This window comes from Phacochoerus africanus, chromosome 2 (genome assembly GCF_016906955.1).
Source record: "Phacochoerus africanus isolate WHEZ1 chromosome 2, ROS_Pafr_v1, whole genome shotgun sequence".
NCBI classification, from domain to species: Eukaryota; Metazoa; Chordata; class Mammalia; order Artiodactyla; family Suidae; genus Phacochoerus; species Phacochoerus africanus.
Genome location: NC_062545.1, coordinates 266,378,271 through 266,389,452, shown reverse-complemented (window position 1 = coordinate 266,389,452; position 11,182 = coordinate 266,378,271). Strand labels below are relative to the sequence as shown.

The 11,182-nt window shown below is 41.7% G+C and overlaps 1 protein-coding gene across 1 annotated transcript; it reads right to left on the bottom strand.

Annotated features, from left to right (window-relative positions):
* Nucleotides 1–341: 341 nt before the first annotated feature.
* LOC125120927 (olfactory receptor 1361-like) lies at nt 342–10,742 on the bottom strand. Its single transcript, XM_047769287.1, is given in 7 exon segments — nt 342–943; nt 946–1,089; nt 1,092–1,307; nt 1,504–1,669; nt 2,397–2,672; nt 4,459–4,636; nt 10,552–10,742. Coding segments are annotated over 7 exon segments (1,773 nt in total).
* Nucleotides 10,743–11,182: the final 440 nt, after the last annotated feature.

Below are 11,182 nucleotides of genomic sequence, written 5' to 3'. Positions count from 1 at the left end.
TCAACATTTCTTGTAGAGAATGGAAAGGTTACCTATAGACTGAGTTGATATTTGGGTTTCCTCCAAGAACCTACATTCTGTCTGATGTCATCTTTTGAGGATTCCCACTCTCTGGTTGGAATCTGCTTCATCATCAATACCCAGTAATCAAGTCATCCTACAGGGGTTGATGGCTAATCCTCATCCAGGCTGTAGCTCTTTCCTTGGCCAGTGGATCCTAACTCAGTCCTGCCAAGTCAGGCATTCTCCCTTTTTATAACCTGCTTGGAATGCTGAGAACCATCCTGCTTTGAATTTGAGGTCTTCAAAATAACAACAAAGATGTCTGAGAAGAAGGCATTTCACAGAGACTGAGCTTCTAATCTAGGAAAAGCCCTTTTACTGAGTAGAACTTTTCCACAGTTGCAGAATCTGCACAAAGCCTCCATCATGTCCCTGTTCCTCAGGCTGTAGATAAAGGGGTTCAGCATGGCGGTGACCAATGTATATATCACAGAGGCCACCATTCCAGTGTCTGCAGAGTAGGAGGAGGAGGGCTGGAAATACACCAGAAAGAGGGTCCCATAGAAGAGAGTGACAACTGTCAGGTGAGCGCTACAGGTAGAGAAGACTTTGTGCTTTCCCCCAGGAGAGGGGACCCTTAGGATGATGTGGATGATGTGGGCATGAGAGACCAGGACACAGGTGAGAGGGATCATGCCCGAGAGTATGGCTTCAGTTAACATGGGGACCTGAAAGATGTGGGTGTCTGAGCAGGCAAGTTTGAGGAGTGGGTGAAGATCACAGAAGAAGTGTGGGATGGAATGGGAGGCACAGAAGGAGAACTGAGACATGAGGAGAGTGGGTGAGAAGGCCAGGAGGTGGGCGCAGAGCCAGGATGTGGTGACCAGCAGTAGGCACCACTGGGGACACATGATCATGGTGCAGTGGAGAGGGAGGCAATGGCCATGTAGTGGTCATATGCCATCAGAGCCAGCAGGAAGTCATCCGGCAGGGCCGATGCCATGAAGAAGTACATTTGCACAAGTCACCCAGTGTAGGAGACGGTGTGGTGCTGCGTCTGGATGTTGACCAGCACCTTGGGGACAATGTGCAGGAGAAGCAGGTGTGGATGAAGGACAGGTTGGCCAAGAAGAAATGCATAGGGGAGTGGAGATTCTGGTCAGAACCTATTCCCAGAATGACGAGCACATTCCCCAGCATGGTGATCAGGTACATGGCCATGAAGAGCCCAAACAGGAGAGCCTGCTGGTCTGGGTGTTTAGAGAAGCCCAGAAGCAAGAAGTCAGAGGTGGTGGATTTGATTTCTGATTACCATTTAAAGTAGCAAAATTCATGGAAAATAGTGCTTAAATGCCTGTAGAATCCAAAAGTTGTATCATTCAAAGTTTTTTGTCTGTTTTCTGTGTTTTTTTCAAGGGTCACAGGGATGCTCTGATGTCTCTTTCTGGTGGGCATACAAACATGTATAGAGAGGAGAACTAAGTACAATGATTAGGAGACTTTTTGGGGGTGAACTACACTTAGCTTTCCACTCGGTAGTCATGTAGGCCTCACAGAGGAAGTTGAACTGGAGATTAGCCGGGAAGAGGATTCCTAAGTCTTCGTCCACACCTTCCTTTTTAAACAGGAAAGCTTCGTATTTCATAGGCTTGTGAAGTTTAAATACCTTGGGGGGATATGTATTTACTAGAAAATTCTTAAGATTATTTCCCTCTGTGTGTGTCTCTCTTGAGTGTCTCTCTCTGTGTGTGTACGTGTGTGTTGTTTGGGAGTAGAAAAGGGATGATCATTACATAGAATGGTCATAGTAGCCCTCAGATATTCTTGGCATGGTGGGATTATTTGTACTCTTTTTCTGTCAAAGATCCATCAAATGAGATAATGTGGAAAAGTTACTTTATAAACTCAAAGGTATTTTACAAACAAGCATTCCTACCATCATCACCATCATCATTATCAGCATCATCATCATCTTCATCACCATCACCAAGGTCAACATTATCGACCCCTCAGTCCTTAGGAATGCTGTCTTTGGTGTCCTATAGACTAGTTTGGAATCCATTCTGGCTGTGTTTCCTCTAAAACCTACACATCCTAGGACCCTCTTTTTCCTTCAGTTTCCTCATCTGTAAACTGCATGCATACTTTGTATACTTATTGTAGATAATCAGTGAGATGACATATTCAAAACACTCGCACAGAGTAGGTCTTCAATAAATTGTGATAATTGTTCCTAATATTGATAGAAGCAGTGGTAGAAAAAATGGAACCTGAGGTTCCTGCTGCACCAATAAGATACACCCTCATTTTTTAAATATATTTTGTGTAGAATTTTTTTTTAACTATCTCCAAGTCTCATTGTTCTCATCTAGAAGACGTGGACACAAACTTACCATATAGGACAATTGAAAGTTATCAAAATGCCAGAATCCATTAAATGTTTTACTCAGAACCTGGGTTACAAAATCCAAAATGACAGTTTCTGCATTTGTATGCATGGGAAGATGTGCACACCAACAGGCAGTGCCAGCCAGGCTCACGCCGTGATCTTTGACATGGTGGCAAAATACATCCTTCTTGATCTGACAGACCTTCATTTGCCACCATCCCCTTTGTGAGTTGTAACCTTGAGCAAGTTTTCTCAGTCTTTCTGACCTCAATTTCTGTATCTGTTCAAAGAGAATAATTAACAGACCATATGATCCAGCAATCCCACTCCTGGGCATATATCAGGACAAAACTTTCATTCAAAATGATACATGCACCCATATATTAATTGCAGGAATATTCACAATAGCCAATACATGGAAACAACCTAAATGTCCACTGACAGATGAATGGATACAAAGGATGTGGTACATAAACACAGTGGAATACTACTCAGCCATAAAAAAGAACAAAATAATGCCATCTGTAGCAACATGGCTGTGACTAGAGATATTCATACAAAGTGATAAAAGAGAGAGAAAGACAAATACCATATGATATCACTTATGTGTGTAATCTAAAATATGGCACAAATGATCCTATCTAAAATACAAGAACAGATCACAGACATGGAGAGCAGACTTGTGCTTGCAAAGGGGAAGAGGGGAGAAAGTGGGATGGATGGGGAGTTTGGGCTTGGTAGATACACACTATTATATTTAGAATGGATAAGCAATGAGGTCCTACTGTACAACACAGAGAGCTAAATCAAATCCCTTGGGGTGGAATATGATGAAAGATAGTATAAGAATAATATACATATATGTATGACTGGGTCACCCTGCTGTGCAGTTGAAATTGAAACAACATTGAAAATCAACTGTACTCTAAAAAATCAATACTTAACTCATGATCTTGTAAGGACTAAAACAGATAAGGATTGTATAGAACCATAATAATTACCGGTTTCTATCAAATGGTCATTAAATACCAGCTTCCCCTGATGTTACTGTTTTCTCTCTCTCTCTCTTTTTTTCTTGGTGAACTTAACAAAAGGATGATGCTTTCTGGGATAACCAGCTAGTCCTCTATGTTTACCTAGGACTGTCCTGCTTTCAAAATGGGGCAAATTGGACTTTTTCTTGTACACGGCCTGTGGGACTTGCAAGACTAAATTTATAGAATATCAACTACCGAGTAACAGATACTAAACTTTCAAGCTATAGAATTGTAAGAATCATTGTCACCAGTGTCATCATCATGAGCTTTAGGTGGCAATGGCTCTAACCTAGTAGTAACCATGACAAAGCACCCACTTTGACATGTAAGTCCCAGGTTTGAGTTCCAACTGTATCATCTTAGTCAAAGCACTTGAACTTAGCAGAACCCCAGTTGTAACATGAATCTAAATAAATCTATCTCAAATCATTCTGAGACTCCAGTTAAAAAGGATGATATTTATGACTGAGTCACTTTGCTGTACAGTAGAAATTGACAGAACAATGTAAATCAATTATAATAGAAAAATACAAACCTAACAATAAAAAGATGAAGCAAGGCTTGCTGAACTGTCCAGGAGCATGGAGATAGTTGCTCTCCTTGGGTGGTGGCATAGAAAGACTCTGAAAGCCCATCAGGATTGAGTGGGCTGTTAGTGAATTGTCCAGGCACAGTGTAGGGGTCCTGAGCACTGTTATAGCAGTTACAGTATCTCATCCCCTGCCATGGACTTGGGGACCACTGATCTGCACTGAATTCATATTGGACTCTCAGAAAGTTCACAAATATTAAATCATGGTCCTCCTTATGGTGGTATAACCAGGGTATATTTTTCTGAGAGTAATGAAGGGAATAGAAAGGAGAAAGGGATAGGGGTATTGGGTGTGTGTGTGTGTGTGTGTGTGTGTGTGTGTGTGTGTGTATTGACCTCCTGTCCCTAAAACTCAGGTCTTACCTGGAAATTCTTACCATCCTCAGATCTTGTCAAAATCACAAGGTGTTGGGTCTGTTTGGTTTACCTACCCTCACCTGTTTGGTTTGTCTACCCTTCTTTGTACAACTCACTAGCATCTCTGTTTTCTTCCTTCTCTCTAACAGCAGCACAGACCAAAGACCCAGGGCTTGGACAGTCAATTCAGGAACAGGAACCAGGAGGAGCTGTGGGCTTTTCACATGGAGTGTCTCCTGGGACCCAGCCCCTGATCTCCTAGTTAGAGATGAGTCAGGGCAAATGTCCAACCCCTCAGCTGTCCTCCCTGGGCCCTGGAGTTCCAAGCCTCAGTGGTGTCAGAGTGACCAGGTCTGGGAATCCTGACAGCACTTCTCTTGGTAACATTCCCCTGGGCAGGGGAGAGGGTGGCTCTATCTCCCTGAACCCTAACCAGCTATGGAGTAACATGTTAATCAGTCCCAGAGCCTCATAAAGGAAACCTCTCATCACCCAGCAATTAAATAACAATCAATGAGTTGAACAGATTTGTTAAAGGGTGGACCATACAACCATCATCTTCAAATTCCTACACTTTGACATTTAGAAAAAGTGAATAGGCTTGTTCGCCATGACTCCAGGGGGTAGAGATTAAAAGATCTGCCCAAGAAATAGGGGTACTGCTGCACACAAGGTTAGTTTATACTCTTACTTTATATTTTTAATTGTGAATTATATCATATACAAAAGAGTATAAAATATATAGGAATGGTTTTCTTACAGTTTTTCTCTATACCTAGCACCAAATTTGCACATATGGATAAATTAGGTATTGTTTATATTTCCTTCTTTTTGTCTGACATGAATGGAATCATTTAGCTTCTCTCCATCAGTGTTGTGTTTTGGGGGACATTCATTTGTATTAGTACTTGTAACTGCAGGTCATTCTTTCTCACTGCTGTCTAGTAAAGGGTCACTGTTGTACTTAATATCTTAAGGGCTATTCATTTTGGAATTCAGAATGTCTCTACTTTTAGAAAAAAATACTCTATATGTGTCATTATTTATGTGACAGCATCAGTAAGTTCTAGTATTTCATGTTGTAACCAAACACAGTAATATATTGGCAAGAAAATATGTAAATACTCATGTCAAGTGAAATCAATGCATTTTTAAAAATAGCCACATGTCACTTCAGGTCAGTTTTTGCCTACAAATGAGTTTTCTGAAACTCTATAAAATACCATCCATTGATTTTTGAATTTTGGAGACTGCAGTTAAGGGAGTATTACTTAAATTCCATTGTAGATTTTACGCTAATGCAGTTATTTATTCTAGTGTTGATGGCTGTGTGAGTTTCTTGACAGGTTTTTGCCATCCCCACACCCCCTGCCCCAGTTGTTTATTATCTCAAGTAGAATTCCTCCTACCCTCATTTAAAAATGAAAAAAATGACATTTTGAGTGAATGTGACATGGTCTTTTCCACAGTTTACTTTTTCTTAGAAAATAAATTTGTGAATTGGAGAAACTTTTATTTTTATTTATTTTATAATGTCAGATTTTGGATTTTTTGTGGGGGGCATGCCCACAGCATGAGGAATTTTTAGGCTAGGGACTGAGCTCATACCACAACAGTGATGACATTGGATCCTTTCCACTTGACCACCAGGGAACTCTTGGAGAAACTTTTAGACCACTATCCTTTAAAGAGGACATCTCCACAGTAACAATCATTTTTCATTCCTTTGTTCTATTACTGATATTTTAGTGATTTCCCAAGCTTTATTATTTCAAAAGAAATGTCTAGAGAACCAGGATTTAATCCTCCTTTCTTTTTATCAAGTTGTTAGAATGCTTTCATAGATGAGAGAATAAAACCACAGTGAATGAAGTCATTTGGTTCCATTTTGAACTGCTACATTAATGAACATTCATGAACCTTCTCCTGGTGTACTTATTCATGTTTCTCTATGGTTATCTGCTGAAGAATAGAAATGTTTGCAAGGTATTTGTTAATGCTTTAGTTTGGATCTTCTGAGAAGCAGGTGTCAAGGTGGGATTCAGTCTGTAAGAGATTCATGAGGAGGTTGGAGAAGAAACTGGGAAGCACCTTCAAATTCTGATGCAGAGACCTGTGGAAGAAAAGAGGGAAGAAAGAAAGAATGGGGTGGGAAGAGTCTCAGTCTACAGCCAGATACTAAGAAAATTTTAAGCAGGCCAATGTTTGGGGCAGTGAACCTGTATCAAAATGTTCCACCAGAGGTTCCTCTAACTCTCTGGAAATAAGCCTGTCTCAGTACCCCTATCATGCTTATTCATTGGCCAGGAGCAGCCTGTATAAACATGGCTTTTATACCGTGGACTTAACAAAAAAAAAGCACAACCTAAAAGTTGAGAGTTATGTTTCATTAAGTGAACATACTAAGGAGGCATACTCTCAGACAGCTCTGAGGGACTGTTCCAAAGAGGTAAGGAAGGAGCCAAAACATATGGGAGTTTTTTCCAAAAACATGAGAATTTGGTACATCAAAAGATTGCTGTAGGAGTTCCTGTTGTCGTTCAGCATGTTAAGGACCTGAGGTCTCTGTGAGGATGTGGATTGAATCTCTGGCCTTGATCACTTGGTGGGTTAAGGATCTGGTGTTGCCACAAGCTACTGCATAGGTCTCAGATGGGGCTTGGATCTGGTGTTGCCTTGACTGTGGTGTAGGCTGGTTACTGAAAGTAAGCATTGAATCCAAGACCATTTTTCTCCTTAGTTACTTCTGCACACCATGTCATCACTATCCATGGCTCTCCTAATAGAACATGGAAGCTCACTAAGTAATTGTAGCTTTTAGCTTTTTGGTGAGGCTGTCTTGTCTTTTTGTATCTTGCTTCAAGGCAGATCCTTGGAAAAAGCTCCTGGTCAGTCAAGATCCATTTAATAGTTTTTTTCTCCAGCTTAATTGAGATATAATGGACTTGAAGAATTATACATATTTATGGGGAGGGGAGAGGGGGTGGGAGGGACTGGGAGTTTGGGGTCATTAGACGCAAACTGTTACATTTAGAATGGATAACCAACAAGGTTCTACTCTACAGCACAGGGAACTCTATCCAGTCTCCTGGGGTAGACCACAGTGGAAAAGAATATAAAAAATGAATGTATGTGTATACACACACATATATATATGTGAATGACTGAGTCACTTTTCTGTACAACAGAAATTGGCACAACATTATAAATTATACTTTAAAAAAGAATTCTAGGAAGATGGCAGTGATTGCAGCTGGGCTGGGTGGATGGCTTGGGCTGGCATTTGGGCTGTGGCTGCTGCTGGCAACTGTGCTTCAAGCAGAGAGTGGATGTCACCTCCCTGGCAGCCCGAGGGTGAGTGGGAAGGACTGAACTGAGGAAGATGGAACATTCAGCCTGGTTTGGGAGCCACACTTGCAAAGGGTGGGAGAACTGGGCTTCCTCAGCGACTGCTGTGGCTGAAATGAACCACAGCTTAATCCTGGGGTTGTGCTTATCCTTTCCCACCCTGGGTTTCTAGCACTTCTTTCTCCTGACTTTAGAGTATCTTGAGTACAATCTGTAAGACACATGGTGAAAGAAAAGAGAAGCACAAAAGTTGGCAAAGAGATGAAGATTTTTTTTTTAATTGGCAAAAATGCAAGAAATTCCAATTCCTTATGACAAGCTCCCAGTCTTGGAGGAAAGTCCTCAAGTATTTGGCCCAGGGTACACTTCCTTTACATGTCTTTCTCTCAATTGTTGGTGGTCTCTGTGTGTCAATCTTAGCCTTTTCCTCTGTTCTCTGGCTTTCCTGTGCTGCCATTGAGTGCCCTTCAGTGTTGTCTGTGGTTTTAAAAAACATTGTTGCAACAAAAGGAGCTACTCTATTAAAAAAATAATCATACATATTTAAAGTGTACAACAAGGTGACTTGATATGCATATACTTTATGAAATCATTATCACAATCCCATTAATTAACACAGCTATTAACTCATATAGTTACCTTTTTTTTCTTGCTTTTTAGGGCCACACCTGGGGCCTATGGATGTTCCCAAGCTATTGGTCCAATCAGAGCTTCAGCTTCCGGCCTACATCACAGCCACAGCAATGTGTGATACAAGCTCTGTCTGTGACCTACACCATAACTCACTGTAATGCTGGATCCTTAACACACTGAGCGGGGTCAGGATTGAACCTACTTCCCATGGATGCTTGTTGGGTTCCTTACCAGTGAGCCACGATGGGAACTCCCACAGAGTTATCATTTTTGTTTTGTGGTGAAAATGATTAAGACTTACTCTTGTAGCATATTTCAAGCACTCAATACAGCAATAATCACCATGTTGTCCTTTAGATCCTCAGAGCTTATTCATCTTATAACTGAAAGCTTGTATTCATTTGAAGTTTCACCGTAGTTTAAGCCCTGATATTGGCTTTTGTTTTTGTAATGCAAATGCCTGACATAAACTCTGATTGTCTGAGCAGCCACTTCAAAACTGGCCATCTTGAATAAAGCCTGGCTCCCACATCTTCCAACCCCCACCCCAATAAAAGCAGAATCTCAGGCTCATGTGAGCTTCCTCTTCCCCCCTCTCTTCTCCCACTCTCTTCACCTCTTTCTACCCTTTACCTATGCCAGGGCCTTTCTAGAATCTGTGAGTAATAATGCTTTTTCCCAACGTTTTCTGACATGTGTTGCTGTAAGGTGTCTCACAGTCGTAATAAGGACCATGAGGGCTGTTCCAGCCACAATGAGTTATCAATGGATTATGGTTGACACAAAGCATTCACTTAATAATGCTGTGCATTTTCTTTTCCTCTTGAAGTAGCTTGCTATATTTTTTCATCCAATCTCCTCAGTCCCTCTGGACAAAGTTTTTTTTCCTCCCAATTTTTCTTCACATATCTCCTTCACATCTCATAGCCTTAGTTTGTATAGCAGAAGTTTGAAGTGCTGGACAGCATTCCTCATGGAATTTTTGTTTCAGTGAAATTATTTTCATTTATTGGAAATGAAGGTGGGATGGAGAGAGGAGTTAAGGAAGAAGGAGGCTCAGTGGAATTTTGTTATTTTGGATATTGTGGAGGCCTTTCCTGTACTCAATGGAATTCTTAAGAAACCCAACAATACAGATAAAAGCCTAAGGACCAATTAATTTATAATGAATTTCAGGAAGCATGTGGGCTGAAAGCAGTGGGAAAGATGTATCACAGTGTGACTATTTCCAACCCCATTATAGAACTTGGAATGTTCTTTGGGAAGGGACCATAGATACATTTTCAAATAACTTTGTTGAAATTTTTGTTGAAATTTTGATGAAGTTTTTGTTGAAATTTTGATGAAATTCATTGAGGACTTTCTATATGTAGGACCCTGTTCCAAATACCTAAAACATAACTAATATATATCCTAGAACACTTCCTATATCATTTAACATTCCTGTTGATTTGTTATAGCAAGCAGATAGCTAGGTGGCAGGAAAGCACTTATCCTGCAAACAGCAGAGGTCCATGGGCCAAGAAAAGCAGGAGCCTCCAGACTGACAGCAAACCACATATTTTGGGATGATTAGTGTCATGGAGGCAGACAAAGAAAGGTGGGGAATGGCCCAAATCTCAGAATCTGAATGTAACCTGTTGCTCTTTATTCCCTCATTAAAATAAAATGAAACTCGATGATAGAAGTGCCCATCATGGCCTGATGCCATGGCACTTCTTTTTATTCTTCTTCTATTTTTTTTTTTTGCTTTTTTTCAGGGCTGCACCCACAGCATATGGAAGTTCCCAGGCTAGAAACTATGGTAAATGGTATATCTGTGCTTCTGGTCCAAGCTGTATAATTTCAGACCTGGGGTGCTTAAGCTTAGGATAAGTAAATGTTCCAAAGTTAGCTAAGTGTAGAATGGTGGCCATGATGGTGGAGTAGGAGGATCCTGAGCTCACCTCCTCTCAAAGGAATGCCAAAATTACAACTATTTACAGAGCAGCCATTGGTGAGCGTCACCTGAAGACGAGCAGGGAAGACTTTCCACAGCTGAAGATATAAAAGAAGGAACCACAATGGGATGGGTTTGAAGGACAGAGACATTGTATAGTCAGGACCCACATCACTGAATAGGTGACCCTCTAATTAGAGGATAATCACAACTGCAGAGCTTCTGCCCAAGAAGCAACTCATCTGAGCCCCACATTGAGCTCCCAGCACAGGGGTCTGCACCAGCAAGATGAGACCTCAAAGCATCAGTCTGAAGTCGAGTCAGAACTGCATATGGGAGAACTGGTGGACTGTAGGAAACAGTGACTTTGTTATTAAAGGGTGCATGCCAAGTCTCACATGCCCCAAGTCCCAGCAGAGAGACAGTCATTTCAAAGGAGCCCATGTCAGACCCACCTGCTGATCTCAGAGAGCCTCTTGAAGAGGCAGGAGGTAGCTGGGTTTCCCTCTGTGGACATAGATGTGAGTGGCACCCATTTGGGGGAGCTCATCATATCCCAATAAAACTGATGTTGGCAAATAAATTTGGAGTTCTCCCTCTAGCTTATTAAGGCTGGGGGCTTACCTGCCCACCAGAGGGTCAACACCAGTCTCAGATCCCCTTATTAAGTCAGCACTTGCACCAGTCCCCCCAGGGCTTACAGCCAGGTGCTTGTGGACCTAGCCCTGCCTACCAGTGGGGCAGCATCCACCTCTTGAGGCAGGGCCTGGTAGCCAGCTAGGCCTTCTGGGGGCTGGCCTGCTTACCAGCACTGGCCCCAATAGTCAGCCCCACTCTGGCAGAAGGGCCCATGCAGCCCACATAAGAGGCACTCCTAGAGCATA